We start from the raw sequence: 16,896 nt of genomic DNA on the forward strand, positions 1-16,896 counted from the left end.
GATACCAGATTATAAACACTAGCAATACTTATAGAGAAATAATTTGAAAAAATTTGTGTTCAAGTAAGATTTGCTGCACACTCTTTTGTAGCTTAATTTATAATCTTTGGTTTGGGGAAGATAACAAGTCATTCCAACTCAAATGGCTAAAGTCCACATGAAGTCACAAATCACCGGTGTTAAATTCCAAAGTCCAAAAGAGAGTCTGAGTATGCACCTTTGGTAATGAGTGCATTTGTTAGGGACTATTGTCAGGAGCGGATTAATCCACATTGGGTGCTTTTCCATTCTATTTACAGCAGCAGAATTAGGGTTGGGCCATCTACCATCGTAACAATGTGATTAAAACATGAAGCAAATTGCTACACCGGTCTAAAATAATTCCTTATCATTATATTGTATAATATTTTTTTTAGGAAAAATATAATCAATGAATATTAATATTGCATGAAATGCTTGTTCAAGCATAGGTAGGAAAAGTAAGGTAATACAGAGGGAGCAGGTGAGGATGGGCTGGAGATGTCTGACATACATACAGTGCATCAGTGTGGCTCCCTGATGTGTTTTTTATTGTTTTTACTATACTAACAATGGAGCTCTATAGCTCAGAGGAATAAATGTATCAGGCTTTGACACACACAATACTTGTTAGTATGATACAACTATTGTTTGTTTTAAAGAGAAATGTTATGATGGGAGAGACATCTAAATAGACATTTTTATAGAAGGAAGAAGAAAACGAGGAAAAAACTGAGGGAAGCGGGAGAGAGATTGAGCTTTACAAATATATGGAGTGAAGAGATTAGCGGGCAGCTTATAATGTCAAGGCCGAGTCAATGGGAGCCATTCACCAGACGACAACATAATGGACTCCCACAATGCAACAGGAATTAGACACACACACCCTAACAGCTGGCCACACACCCCTCGGAGTGTGTGTGTGTGTGTGTGTGTGTGTGTGTGTGTGTGTGTGTGTGCGCGAGAGAAAGAAAGAGGGGGCGAGAGAGGCCACCTTGTTAAGAAATGACTCTGGGGAGAGACAGGGAGGGAGGGAGTGATGGGCGGACGGGCGGCCGAGCTGCAAGATTCATCTCCTCTGATTACAGATCACAGCTATAGAACCTGTAATTAATACTGGTAATATATTGGCAATATATCAGCAATGTTAAAATGTTTAATTTCATTTAGAGAAGTGTCTGTAATTGGAAACAGTCACAGTGTTGATATAAGGCTGCAGGAGTACAGGGAGCTAATTGTACCGAGATCCACTGAGGTTAATAACAAACGTTTAAAGCATGTGATGAAATAACCTGGATTATTTGTGTAGGAGCGCGCACACACACACACACACACACACACACACACACAGATAAAACTATTCTGTGGCCAAATTATTGAGTACATCTGTACAATATATTGCAATTCAATACAACAGCACAGATATTAATTCCTACCTTTTTTACAAAGTTTAAAATGTTTAGTTTGGTGACATAGTCAGAAATGTATAAATTCAATTATATGTTTACCATTGAAAGTTGAGACTTCAAATAGATTATTTAGTCTGACCAACAGTCCCACAGCCCAAAGAGACTCAGAGTAAAACAATGTGTTAAGGGGGAAAAACTGTAAACACACAAAGAAGCTGGATTCAGGAAATGTGTGATTTTTTAACTGAATGACTAAATAAACAATTAATTATCAAAATTGCCATCGATTCATTTTATGTAAATTGACTGAATAAGTGCCTTATTGTTTTAGCAACCTACAATAACTAGGTTTGTTATGGCTAAACAAAAGAAACCAGTGAAAAAAGTGAACACAATATTGACATATCATCACCTTTTAAGTTGAAATGGTAAACTTGATAGCAAACAGTTGTTTATTTACACATATAGCTTGGCAAATGTCCAATATTTGCTCTCTTTTAGCTCTGTTTTTGGTCTCTACCACCTCCTGATGGAAATCCAGCCAGAAATCCAGCCAGTCACTACCTGTGTCTATCTGCTGTTTGGTGCCCAGCAGGTAGTGTACAGTGGGCTTTTAGAGCTTTTTCTCTGAAAACAGCTGCACGTTGCAGCCAAAAACACTGCATGAAAGCGAGGAGACTAAACTCAAACAGTGAAGTTGTGGGTTGGAGAGCTAAACAATGAGCTAAAACTCACTTCAAAGCCATGTAAAGCAGAGGGTGATTCAGGTGATAATTCTCTGTAGGCTTGTCACTTTCACTTTTATAGTTTCACACTGTCACTGATACACAGTTATTATAACGTATCGATTATAGCCGCATTTAGTGCACTCTGGGTGTTGTTTAACTGTGCTGTGACAAAAACATCTGACACAAAGGTAAAATTGAAACAAAATAAAAACTATAAACTACTAATTTCTCAGAAAATAGTAAAGGTAAAACTGCATCAAACTAAGTCAAGGGAACTGTATTATGAGCTGACAAGAATCGCACACTCAGATACACACAAACACACAGGGTTCTGTGTGTGTGAACCTGGCAACATGACTGCATTCACAGCCAGATTCACGCTGACATTATCCAGTCAATACTGAGTCACACACACACACCCACAGTGAGGATTGGAAGTATTGATTTTTGTGTGTGAGGCAGGGGTGAATAACCTCAGTCGCATGATGAGAATCACTGCTGCAAGAAACCAGGACTGTGTGTATATGACTGACTGACTGTTTTACAGACTTGTTTGCTCAATGAGTTGCAGTGGAGGAACTGGACGTCTTACAGACTGGTTCATTGTCAGACTGGGTTACTGACTAGTTTCAGAAATGGCTTACAGACTGGTGTGCTCATTTATAGGTGCACACATGATGTGGGTCTACTGGACAAATTCATTTGAGGCTACTGTCACGCTTGAAGCAGAGACTCCAGGCGGCCTTGTAGTTCCACACACTGATAAACCAGAGAATGATACTGAATTATATCCACTATTAACAGATAAGTTAACTTGGAACTGTGCATATGCACGCTCCATCTCCCTATATTTACCCACACATGCGCACTTTCCATTTCTAGCTTTGTCTCTCGCACTGGTTCTTTCTTTCTCTTTATTTTTCTTTCTCTCGCTCCCTTTTCATTGAGTCGATTAAAAGTAGTTATAATTGAATAAAGATAATAATTCGTAGAGAAACGCCACTTCACCAAATAACCATGCAGCGTCCGATTTGCATCCATCCCATGATCTCTTTGTTGGTCTAATTGGGATATTATTGACTGGTTTTCTCAGTGAATGTATAACTAACTGGATGGTTTACTGACTGGTTCAACGGCTGATCTGACCTTGAATGGTTCAAGGGCTCGGTACGGAGGCGCCAACCCGCTGACCATCAGCTCTGCAGCTAGGTGTATACCATCATGTATACAATTATTGTGTTCGCTCTCGTCTGAGTCACGCTCATCCCTGCAGCCACACTAAAAGGGTTAAATGTCACCAAACACTTTTTCATTCTCCACTGTCTAATAAACACCATAAACTGCATTTCAAGCCAACTTTCTGAGAAGTGTTGTTCTGTGTTGGAACATCCTGTTGCGCAAATGAGTCAACACCCATTGTGACAACGTGTGCTTATCTCTGCACAACACACACACACAACAAAACATTGATTTATCTCTGCATGACAAACGCACACAGTCAAAAAATACCCCACAATGTAAAGAGATATAGTTATCCCTGCATGTCAAATACAATCATATTCTCTGTCCCACACACATAATAAATAGGCCTTTTTTTAACAATACCACAGTTGGTACATGATCTTTTCAAAAACAAGTTACAAAGTGCTTTAAGTGTAAAGACAATAATACCCAAGAGACAATAATACAAAAAAACAATACAAGATAAAAGCATGAAAACATTGAAAAGACTAATCTCTGTAGGAATTATTTTTTCATAAAAAAGGCAATGTTTTCGTTTAACCTACATGTTTTATCCACATTTTGAATTTTCAAAGTAAATTCCTGGATCAAAATGCCAATCATGTCTGAGCTAATAATAAGCTAGAATAGTTAAAGAAACCATTTGTTCTGAGAGTGAGATGAGAAGATCAATCTCTGTCTGGGTGAAATGAAATACAGGGCAGGGAGTCAGAACGATGTTAATTCAGCTTAGCATACAGACTGGCAGGAGGAAACGGCGAGCCTGGCTTTGTCCAACGGTAAGAAAATCCAACAAGCAACACCTCTAAAGCTCACTAATTGAACACGTTGTATCTAGTTTTCAGAACAAATATCTCTCAGAGTTTTTACCAAGAACTTGGCCACTGGAGTGCAGCTAGTAATGTACCATCAACCACGTGTGTCTGGTGTACGAGTGTGTCATTTGTGTGGATATGTGTGGTATTTATTTAGTTTGGGAAATACCACGATCTCCAGAAAGCATTGTTAGTTGAAGTTGGCTGGCTGACTCAACAGGGACTAGAAATAGCCTCTGTTGCTAGGTCGTTACTAAGGGTTAGTCTACTTGCTTGAGTGGTAAACCAGGGCTCCAGACTAACTTTTACTCGCCTCTGTCCAGGAACAGTCCTGAAAAACAATTTGAACCGTCCTGAAGTTAACGTATAGCGTCCCAAAATCAAAATGTAGTTTCTTTACTTTATTATCCTCTATAGATGTTAGTGACATAAATAATGATTATAAATTGATAAAATAAATTATATTTATTTTGCTTAATTCAAACAAAAAGATTTATAAACAAAACTGAAAAGTTATCTGTTGGGGCACCTTTTTACCTCCATGATAAATTATTTAATTTCAATTCAGTTATAAACTCCTGGACTTTGTTTCAGCAGCTTTTCTGCTCATGTACAAAGCTTTCTGCTCATTCAGAATCTCACATATCTGTGTTCTCTGACATGTCCAGAAGAAAATCGTTACATTATTATTTAATGAGAATTCATAATACTTTTTAAAGGTCTACCTGACCCACAGCATCTACACTCTGCTGTGCTCGCCTTCAGACTGTACAGAATGAGACCACTGCACTGCACTTCATCGGAGGAAGAAACTGAAACCAACACTGCCAATCAGGCAGACATCTCAGCGCAAATCCTCATGTTAACATCTGCAGCTCTGATAAGTGCAGCTCACGGTCCCAACCAGAGCCAGATTGTGCTTCAGGTTTTAGATAGAAAGATCTCTGGGTCTGCTGGCAGAGCCTCAGCGTGATGCCGAGTTGCATCAGCTGGGTGGAGATGATTCTCGTCGACGTTATCAGAATATTGATTTGTGGCGCTTAACGCTAGCCTACACAGCGCGACTGAGAGGTCAACAAGCCGTGTGTGACTGAGAGGACAGATGGACCTGTACCGCGGGAACAGGTGAGCAGCCAGCCTCCTGTGAGTCCGGCGAGACTGTAGTAACAGCGTGAGAAGACTGTCTCCGTTGTCGTCAGCTCTCGGTCGGTTCAGTTTGTCATTTGCTAAGCGGAATAAATAAACACATAGACCTACACAATCCCTTTCGTCCTAAAGGCGTCCTGCAGAATATTTCTCTTTGTCCCAAACACATTTTCAGTCGTCCCCAGGACGACAGTAGTTAGTCTCGAGCCCTGGGTAAACTAAGTTTCATTACATAGAAGTAATCTGACGTGACCGATTGTCTCCCAATTATTAGTCAGACCCCATCTATTTCCAGGGAAACGGAGATAACTAGCAAAACGTTTTTGTTTTGTTTTGAGAGCAAACTGTCCCACAAAATGAATACATTTTCACCTTTTACTTTGTTGGTAACCGTTGTATAATCAACAAGCAACATTACACGAGAGGGTGTCCTTTAGCTTCATTATTGGCACAACAGTGATGCAGTCCAGCGCCTCGGCCTGTAAGCATCACTGAAGCACACCCTCTTGTGTATAAGTGCTTAATTTCTGACTGCTCAAGTTCTCTTCACTTTCTATTCTACTAAAATGTATTCCACTGTCATGAGTGTTTTTATGCTGTCGATGGAAAGCACTTTGTGCTCCTAGCTTGAAATAGGCTACACAAATAAAATTATTATTATTATACACACACACACACACAAAACACACAAACCGTGGCAGCAGACATATCTATACTCATTTAACCAGACTGACCCAGCTCGAGTTTCAGCCTTAATAGGATCAACTCATGTTGGCTAGTTAGATTTCAGCAGGGAGGAAGACACACATGCACACGCAGTCCTTTGTGGCCCACACGAGAACATGCCACTGAATTACCTTCTCTCTGTGACCTCTGACCCTCCCTCATACAACATGCAGCATTAACTTAACCACAGCCTCACTATGACTGTATGAAGGCAGCCATAACCTCCTCTGCTGGTTGTGATGCTGATGGTCCAGGAAGTGAGGCGGACTCTGCTGCTGTCAACATCTGTGGTCTAACACCAACTTCTGCCTGGGTCATCTTAGAAAGTCAAACTAGATTACAAGTAACAGTTACTAATGTAATTCATGTGGTCAGATAAATCGGAATCCCGGGCTAAATTTGAAGAGTTACCCGATGATTAAAAAGGATAAAAAATAAATATTTCAGTTGTGTTTTTTCTTTGGACACTTGCTTTTTCATGTGAAATACTGGAGAATTTAACCTAATCCTACAAATGCATCAATCTTGGGAGGAAAAACAATAAAGTGTCACATGTAGACACAGCATGCATACTCTTGCATGCATCGGTGGTGACTTGTGTGGACTTCGGATAGCCAGATATCCCAGAATACATTTCGCCGTTAAAATGCGGAAATGTCGGAGGAGCCCGCCGACTGGATTGTGCCGGCAACACACTTGCGATTGCGCTCCTCATCGCTGTTGAGGGAAGGTGAACATTAAATCTAAAGGGTTCATCTTCTGAGGAGCAGGACATTGAATGACAATCTGATCACTAGTTTCCTTGATGGGCATTTAAAGTACAGCTTCTACTGGGGCAAAACGACAACACCACCCACCACAATGATACCACATGAACACAGACAAACACACATGCACACAGACAGAGGACTCGCATGTCAGAGCAACGCAGACATCGTTACATCATCATAATGTCCTGCAATCAGATTACAGCCTGGCTTCAATAACTCGGTGTGTCAGCTCTATAATGCCTCTATAATGTGTGTGTGTGTGTGTGTGTGTGTGTGTGTGTGTGTATTTGTATCTATAAGCAAGCTGTAGCCTGTTCTCTGGAATCTGAGAGTAAAGACTGAACAATCAAACAAGCAAACACCATCAATGAATCAATCAAACCAATTAGTTCAGTCCAAGTCACCAAGTAATGTCCCAATTCAATGGAGACAAGCCCAAGACAGCTCTTGAGACTTTACTTTAAACTGGCTTTGACAAGACTTAAGTTTTTTTCTCAAGTTACTTTACCTCTAGATTTTGTATAACTGTTGTATCAGAGGTGTCTGATTACTGTTTCAACAGGTCCTACTGTTGCTTGGCAAAAACCGCAAAGAGGCTTCACTACAACATTGGACGTTAACATTTGAGATGCCACTGCTTGTTCAACAATATAAGTTATTATAATATATATATTTCAGGATGTGAAAATGATAATGTTTGTAATTTGTCAATGGCAGCTACATTTAAGTGTGTGTGCACCTGGGACTCACTTGGCCAGCTGCTTCTCAGCGTCAGCGCAGAGCTCCAGCAGTCCCATGAGCACCGCTGACACGTCCATATACGGCTCCCATACGGTGAAGCCTCGGCCAATCAGGTCGATGGCCGTGCGGCGGATGGTGCTGTGAGGGGGTAGCTTGGGGCTTGGGGGCTGCAGCAGCAGGAAGGTCAGCGCCTTACCTGCAAAGAGTAGAAACAGTAAAATCACACGAAAATAGAAGTCGAGGGGGGTTTATCTGAAAACGACAGAAACTCAATGTTACTCTGTGGAGGTCGAACCAGCAATGCTACATTGTATGTGACTTAATCAGGTATCTCTGTCCTTTTGTTGTAGGAGTGAATAATATCAGGAGAAAAAGATGTGATAACGGTATTCAGATAAATTCCAACTTCAGACACTGCAGCTGTATCGGCAACCATAGGACATTAAATCTGCCTATTCAATTTCTAAACACTTACGTGTACAATTATAGGTGACGGAGCACATTACAAATCATGAGTTAGCAAATTCATTCCAATTCAAACAAATTATGGTTAAAGAACCATATCAGATCTATATGACTTCAGTGTCACTATAGAGTCAGAGCCCCGCCCACTTCAGCAAAACGGCTGCAACTTGGGAGTGACTAGAAACAAAGGAATTTCCATAAAAAAATCATGTGTTCTTAGAATATCATGTTTCAAATTTGGTTCACGTAAAAATGATTCAACTTTTGTACCTACCACACACACACACACACACACTATAAGAGGATAAAGACAGCGAGCGGAATGGAGGTCACTTCATAGCTGACCTGACATTTGAGCCAGTCTCTGTTGGGACAGACTGACCATTAAGACTCGAGAAAATATCCCCCATCCCTCAATACAACCCCCCTCCCCCAAACACATACACACACGCACTCCCTTCCCCACAGGTTTCTCTCTCTGCCTGCCTCACCCACTGCAGCCTAAGGGCCTGAGCTTTTAGCAGACTCTTCACAGAAAGCAAGTCAGAAGAAAACCAACACAGAGGGCAGATTAAACTTCTGGTATCTGGTTTTATATAATGTTTGGAAATGTTAACAGAAAACCATTTTCATCTCTCGTTGCTTCTTTGGCTCTTTTCATTTCTTTTTAAATTCAGTTATTATAAATAACTGGTCATTTATTTATTCAAAGTCAGTACATGCAGAATAATCTGGACTGCAACTGGGAAGTTGTAAACCTGGCAAGCGTTGTATCGCTGTAGCAGAAAGAGACTGTACATAAGCATCAGGAAAGCTCTTTTCTTCTTCTACTGTCTGGGTGCACTCAGATCAATAAAGTTCATTGTATTTTCACTTGAAATGTAAATGCTAAACAGTCATAATATGAAGAAACATATAATATAAAACAGATCATTTACTTTAAGTATTTATAATCGTGTGGTGGCTCTAAAGGTCCTCCAGTCTCCAGACACACACAGATAATCTCATCATCTGGATCTCCTGGCATTTCATCATCAGCCCGCCTTAAATGGCAAACTCCCTTCCTTATTGGTTTATATCCACACACACACACACACACACAGCCAATGCATAGGGCTATTAAAGATCTAGCTAGAGGCTAAACCTGTTAGCATCGCTCTGTATGATGTTATAATAAATAGCAGCAAACAGATAGAACTCTAACTGCGTTAGCATCGTTATGCTGCGTTGTTAAGGGCAAGATAGAATGTAAGAGACGGACATCAGGGCCAACGTTAACAGTTACTGTATGGCTGTTGGTAAGGAGACAAAAAGTCAAACGTGCAGAATAGGTGTGTTGCTGACTGAATCAGTGATAGGGTGGTGAACTTTGACCTTCAGCTGGTGATCAACATGACGTGAGCAAACACCAGTAAGAGCTAAAATCAATTGTGCTTTTGTTACATACATCAATATACATATAAACAGTGGACTATCAATATCAGCAGCGATTTAGGGTTAAATGAACTTTGACCGAGTTAGTGATTATTACAAATCATCGTTTTTGTTTTGTTTGTTTTTTTATGTGTAATGACTTTTCCTCACTTCATTTGGCAAAATGCTGAAAAATGAAAATCATGTGTGTAATTCTCATTCCTGCTCCTCATTTTCTCACAGCAGTACATGCGTTTCTGTTGCAAACAGAATTAAAACAGATCCTTATTTACATTAAGTTTTATTTTTTAAGACACCACTACATATAAGGTACTCACACTGAATGGGAGAAATACCACTAAAAATATAAATATAAATAATAAATCATAAAATATTAAAGTCTTCAGTAGGCACCAATGGACCCACAGAGGGGGTAGGGAATTCAGACAGAACTGAGAGAGGGACTGACCCATTGTTTTGGTCTTTTCATGGAATTTGTGGACAAGAAGAAAAAGCTAGCACCAGCCTTTGAAATCTCAAGCCTTTTTCAAAATATAAAAGACTAAAATAGTGAGACCTAAATTAGTGTTAAATGCTACAACAGATGTCTGTTAACATTCTTGTAGTCTGTGTTGCATAAAATATGCTGAAAGAAAAAACGTTACTGTTCTCCTGGGGGTGGTGGGCATTGTTAATATGTGCTAATACACAGTGAACTCCCCCCATCTCCCTATAAACACAGAATGGGGCCCCAGAGGTCATGAGGTTAACGTTCAATGCTGTGACAGTGACAACGACTGTGGGTGGGCAAGTGTGTGTGGTGTGATGTGTGTGTTTATAATGAACCTGATGGGAGGTTTAATCTGATAGCCACTTTTGCACTTCGAAGCCTCTATAATTTTTTCTCTGGACAATTAAAGATGGGCGTTACCAATCGGTGCTGTATGCATGACAGAGATTAAAATATGCAGCTCCTCCCCTTTAGGTCAAAGTTGCTCACGGCGGAGACCTTTGTTTAAAGGCAGGCCCAGACCCAAATGAAACAATAGATATCGACAAAGCATCAGTCGGCCATAATGAGCTGTTAGTAAGAGCAGTAAACATGTCGCATTAACACGGAGAGGGTGATCAGAGCAGGAGGAGGAGGAGGGAGGAAGGGAGCAAGGAAGAGGGGAGGAATAAAGGAGGGAGGGAAGTAGAGAGTGTGAAACAGTGACAGATTGGTGACGTCTAAAATTTACCAGGCCGAGTCAACCACTAACAGGCTCTCTACTTTTTTCCTCTCCATTTGCCCCCCCCCCCCCTTCCTTTGTCTGAGCTTAAATGAGAGGTGAAGGTAAATCAATGTTGGGGACTTGGTTAGTGGATGAGAGCCGGATCAGACTGGCTGCAGAGAGAGAGAGAAAGAAGAAAAATACAAAAAGAGAAGAATGAACGCCAGTTTGAGTGAGAAAGATGGAGAGGGGTCTATCTTGAATATCTATACGCTAAAAATATAATTAGAAAATAATAAGAGTATTTGGTCAATAACCACTGCATAAATAAAGAATACCTGGATAACAATCCACCACTAACTGGCAGCTAGCAAGCTAGCTAGTTTGGCTGGCTTTCAAGCATGTAGTTGTGCCTGGCCAACCAGCATCCAAGTAGCCCTGAAAGTAGTCTCTACGTCACCTAGCTTCAAGCACCACCACTTTTGGGAGGACATGCTAATACCTGTCTCTGTGCCAATTCCAAAAAGTCCAAGGATGTGGCTAACGCTAAAATGTTTACGTTAGTAATCACAAAAAAAAAACCTACATACTAATCAATACAAGCCCAATCTTTAGCTACTGTAACACTTACCATGTTTAACCACTTACTAATCATCAATGTGTGTACAATACACATTTGTGTACAAAAACAAATGTTGAAAGCCAGGATTTAGCTAGCTACTTTAGCAACGAAATACTGATACAAACCCTAAAAAGTTGCTGACCACTACTATGGAGAAAACAAGTAAATCATTTTGGGTTTTGCTGCACTACTGTTACGCAAATATTAGGAGTACAGGGCATCCAGTTTAAAAGGTGGCATTATTTCTAAAGTCGGCTACCATTATACCATTGCAGCAGAAGATTGTGAATCAGGATGACATAATTAAAAAAGTGCTAAACAAATCTCAAACGTTTTGAAACAATGTGGATAATGGGATGGAAATACAGTATTTATGTTTTAGCTTATGAATTATTTAGAGGAAGGTTATAGTCTCATCATGGCTCCACTTGGATGTGATGTTTTCATCTCGTCAGTGTGGCGGAAGCTTCAGCAGACGTTTAAGTCACAAGCTGTTTTTTGGGGGGGATATTTTGACCTCTCTCTTCAAAGTTCCAGCATTTTGACTAAGATTTTTTAATGTCCGAGTTGAAAATGTGCAAGAAAAGCAGGTGTATAGGAACACACTTTGTCATAGCTTAAACCCTTCAAAGTTCATCTTACGTAGTGACAAAATGACTGCTGATACAGTAGTGCTGTTGTGTATAACTTAATATGTATTAATATTGTGTGGATATGCTCAATGTTTGAAAGATTAAAAATGGATTTGTTGGGTCTGATTCACAGCAGAGAATTTCGTAGTTTCACCTGCTAGCCTGTTAAATTTTCTATGACATAAAATAAAACTCAGCTCTCAGGAATGTTTTAAACAGAAACCGTTCACGGTGAATGGGCCTCAGAAGGGACTCATGGTATTTTGACATTTACCGTGAGCATTACTGTCCAGAGATGGTACACTGATGCACACTTTGTCTAGTTTATCCTGTCCAACCGCCACCTCCTCTCCCTCTGTCATCATCTGTCCTTCCTTCCATCCTTAAGCTCAATCTCCCCCTCCATCTTCCCTACATTTCCCCCTCTGCCATATGAAAACATCAATCCATACTCTGCTGTATAGACTACTGTACCCTCCCTCTCTCAGGGTGGACAGCTCTCATTCATCACACGCGGCGCTCTGTGCCAACAACACCGATCCATCTTTCAATTTCATAACAGAGGGAGGAGAAGGGGAGATGGAGAGTGGAAGGAAGGGAGAAAACAACAGACTGAATGAGAGCTGGACAAAGAACACAATGAAAGGAAGGGGCAGGAATGAAAGTAGTATAACAAATGAAGAAACACAAAATATGTCCTCCATCACATACCTCTGCGAGTGTCTGAGTTTTGTATTAAGTAATATGTTTTAAAGGGTTCAGTCACTCTGTGGGTTCAGATTAAGAAGCAGGTTGCAGTTTTTAAGGGAGCAACCTCCTCAGTTTATTTAGTAGAGACTTGACCTCTAGTGGCCATATAAATTGTGACTGTTATCTGTCAGGAATAAAGGCAGGGATGACATGACACTAAGGCCGCAAAAATCCTCCTAGAACCCTAGTAAGGATGAGGTCAACTGCCCTCCAAGGGAAATTACGGTATTTTCCAACCTGGCATTATTTCTCATAAATGTATCCACTGTGACTCTATGGGTGCTGCTAACTTTGGACTCACCACCTCTGCTGTAGAGTTTTAACTTCCCGGTTGACCTAACTCTCTGCAGCAAAAAGTTTTCCTCCTCAGTCAGTTGTACAGTGAGCACGGGAACACCGCACAGTTTCCTGAAGCACGTTGTCTTTTAGGACGGACTTGCTGCCTTTCTGTCTCTGCCTCCGTTTTTTCATCGTCCTCATAATAATCCACAAGATAATTAAAACTTAGCTTTTTGAGTTTTGTTAGAAGAAGTATAACGGCAGTGAAAGTCAGCCTCACACATGCAAACCAAACAGCATGCATGGATAAATATAGCAGTTCAGCTGGCAAACTGACCCAGATCTATCTCAGATTTATTTTATTTTTATATTTTAATGCCATAGGTGACCATACTTTATGATAAGACCTAACACTGTAGCAACACCTCTAACGAATGTAGTCTCTTGTCCATCCCTGAGAAACCTTGGACCTTGACAGCGTCACATCCTCTTGACCGCCTCACATTAAAGGCTTTGCTCAAGCAAGACTTTTTTTGTGAATCTCTTGTCAAACCAGTCCTTGTTTTTTTCTGTCACAGTATGGCAAGTTCATAGAGTTTGATCATGAATTTGACGGTTGTACGTACAAGCCACGGTAAACAGCTGGCAGCTTACGATGATAATACAAACAATTCAAAGTTAATTTAAATTGTATATTGCATTTTAATAGGGGTATGACTGCTTGATGTTAAGCCAACACTGTGTCCAAATGATAGTTATCCTGAGGTGTGAGTAAAAGGTTTGTTGAAAAGGGTGAAGCTCTACTCAAGGGGATCAATTAAATCTTGAGCATTTTTCATCTGATGGCATGGGCTTAGGGTTCTTCTGTGTGTGTGTGTGTGTGTGTGTCCGGTGATTCCACACAGGTGAGCTGACCTTAACTGTGTACAGGTCCTAAGTCGTATCACGCTCCACAGCCTATCAGTGAGAGTACAGGCTCTGTCGCTGGGCGGATGCCCCCAGAGGCAGCCTATCAGAGCTCAGGAGCAGCGGGACAGAAGAGCAGCTCTGCTTAGTGCAGGTTTGATGCCCACCAAGGTCCAACGCTGCAGGCGCTGCAGGCACAGCATGGCACAGGCACGGCTCAGTGAGTGTGTGTGTGTGTGTGTGTGTGTGTGTGTGGGTGGAAATCAGTGCCAAGCTCCTTAAGGTGTCAAGCTTGGTGGGTGAAAATCAATCCCATGTCTCTCCTCACTTCTAATCCAACACTGAAGTTTCTACTTCGTCTGTTTTGTAGTTCTGAGTTTGGAAAAAAATACGAAATACACCAAACCCGATTATTTAGTTCACCTTTTAACTCAAGAAGAACAAAGATATGAACACAAACTGCAAGTGTCGGGCACTTTTGATCCACATACAGCACCCGCTGCCGTATTTCTGCTGTTAAAAACCGCCAGGACCCTTCCAGCGCTGGACTGCGGTGATGTTTACCTTTCCCTTGTGGAGAATCCCTCACCTTGCACCTTACCTCGTCAATTAGTGGATCACAATAACCATCCAGCATTTTGGGAGCATCCCCCTTGAAAGTGGCGCCACGTGAAAACTATGAATAGAGGCAGCTCATATCCACTCACAGTATCCACTGCACTGTGTACATTTGCCAAACTCGAGGCTTCAAAACAGTTGTCCACAAACCAATGGGTGATGTCACGGTGGCTATGTGCGCTTCTTCTAACAGTCTATGATTGCAAGCACTTTTGCTTACTTTAAGTACATGTAGCAACTTAGCACATTGCTTCGTTAAAACCCCACCAAGTTCCAGTTCTGCTGAACCCGTTCTTAACTGCAGATGCTAAGTGACACAGCCCCAGCTCTAATAACACGAGTTACAATGCAGGAACACACACACAATGAGAACGCTGCACTGGTCCGTGCTCATACAAACTTTGTTAGCATTTATATTTATGAGCATATAGATATAGATATCTATCTATCTATATATACCTATATTTAGATATATAGATATATATAGATGCTGGGTCACAATTATCTAAGAAGGAAAATATTTGACATCAAAACATTTAAGACTAGTTATTACTAATAATAACAACTACTAATTAATATTTAAATTTTAAAGTCACACGGACATTGGTGGATATCCAGAATGTAGATACGGCAACGAGTGTGTTATCTCTCTACTTACAGGTGTGTCTGGCCAGTGAGTAGTTGGATGACCCTCCGCTTGTCAGTCCGAAGCCCTCGGGCGCCTGTCCGCCAGTTCGGGCCCGTGCTGAACCCTTTGGAGGTTCAATCTCAGCACCAAACTCAGCCCCGATGACCCCGAGCAGCACGATGGCGGTGGCCTGCTTACGCCGCTCCTCGTATGAGTTTGAGATCTTCTTGGCGTTTGGTGGAAGATTGGACAGACAGCCTGGGAGAGAGACAGAGAGAGAAATGAAGAGAGAGAAACATAAATGTCTTGTGGCGGCTCCTTTGTTTTAACAGTGTTCATCCTGGTCTCAGGACTGGAAGTTCCCTGCTCAGTTATATCGTTACTTAGTTCTATACTTAAGTCACATGATGACAGCTCCCCGTCAACTATGCAAACTCCATTCCCCGATGAAGACCATGAGAGGCGATGAAAAGTCTAGTAAGTGGACCTTTGGGTATTATTTTTATCACCATACTGTAACCAAATTAACTTTCAGGCTTAATGACTAAACACTGTCATGCATTTCATAGTTGGTATAAACAGAAAAGTGAAATGAAATAATTTTAGTTTGACTAAATCTTAACTCAAAATCTAACTACTATTACCAGGGGGAAGAAAGAATTTCTACGCTCAACGTCCCAAATTGTGAGACCCCTTTAAAGCTACGGTAGGCAATTTTATTTCAGAAGCATCTTCTGTTATATTTGTTGAAATTGTCTATACAGGGTTGTTCCTGCATAGAGAAATTTTTGGCGCCCCCCAAAGAGGTTTTAGCGAGCGCCAAAGGAAAATCACCAGCGCCAAGATGATCAGAAATGAAAAAGAGTTTCAAATATTCTCCTAATGTGTTTTAAATCAGACAGCTTTTGAGCAAGCAGAACATAAACTTAAATATGACGTCTTGACTTTCAGGTGTAACCTGTAAATATATTATTAGACTAACATATTACTTTACTTTTATACCTTTACTCATTCAGGTTGTGGATATATTTTGTTTATCAAATGGTCATAAATAACAAGAAAATGTATAGATTTCGGTCATAAAGAAACTCATTGCCTTTACTGTACGCATAATGATCATGCTTACTGTCGCGCGAAGTTTCCCCCCAAAGAACCATTCTGAGCCAGGAAAAACCCTGCTATACACTCTGACAGCAAACAATGAATCAAATGCTCTGACACAAAAATGAAAAAGAAATCTGTTATCTGTGGCTGTCACAGGACTGTTACAAGCATGGCCAACTGGCTGGCCCACCTGCCTGTCTACCAACCTATCTGCGCGTGCAAAATTTAGCTGCCTACCCCAGGTTTAAGTTTCTTCAGTACCCACAGATCCCAAACAGTGTGATAGTGGGTCCTGTGTCACACATTTGCTGTTAGCCCCCCTCCCACAAATATGCATCATGTGAAATGTATAACATAGAATATGACAACACGTCTCAACAAATGACTAACAACCAACTGACCTGCAGTTATAGCCTGGAGCTTTTGGGGCAGTTGCCCACTTTGCAAGCGTTGACCACATTGACCTAAACATACCCAACCCCTACAGTGGAGCATAAAACAGTACAATACAGTACATGACAGTCTCCAGCAAGGATTCTGAATGTTCTCTGGACTTTTGAATTATTGAATGAATTTGAGAAATATACTTTTTTTCTTTTATTTCAAGCATGAGGGGAGGAAGGTCTCAATATATTGTGTAAAAATAATAATACATCTCAAACCAATTAAT

The 16,896-nt window shown here is 40.8% G+C and overlaps 1 protein-coding gene across 2 annotated transcripts in view; it reads right to left on the reverse strand.

The window, feature by feature from the left end:
* LOC119914376 (WD repeat-containing protein 7) overlaps nt 1-16,896 on the reverse strand; it is a 127,567-nt gene that overhangs the window by 17,195 nt on the left and 93,476 nt on the right. For both annotated transcript variants that reach the window (XM_038733659.1, XM_038733660.1), the window contains exons 23-24: nt 15,153-15,380; nt 7,605-7,791 (exon numbers count right to left, since the gene is read on the reverse strand). In XM_038733659.1, coding sequence (XP_038589587.1) covers nt 7,605-7,791; nt 15,153-15,380 — 415 coding nt within the window. The remainder of the gene's footprint in view (nt 1-7,604; nt 7,792-15,152; nt 15,381-16,896) is intronic.

This window comes from Micropterus salmoides, unplaced genomic scaffold (assembly GCF_014851395.1).
Source record: "Micropterus salmoides isolate LMB-PRFRI ecotype aquatic unplaced genomic scaffold, ASM1485139v1 Ms_hic_scaffold_20, whole genome shotgun sequence".
In the NCBI taxonomy this organism is placed as follows: Eukaryota; Metazoa; Chordata; class Actinopteri; order Centrarchiformes; family Centrarchidae; genus Micropterus; species Micropterus salmoides.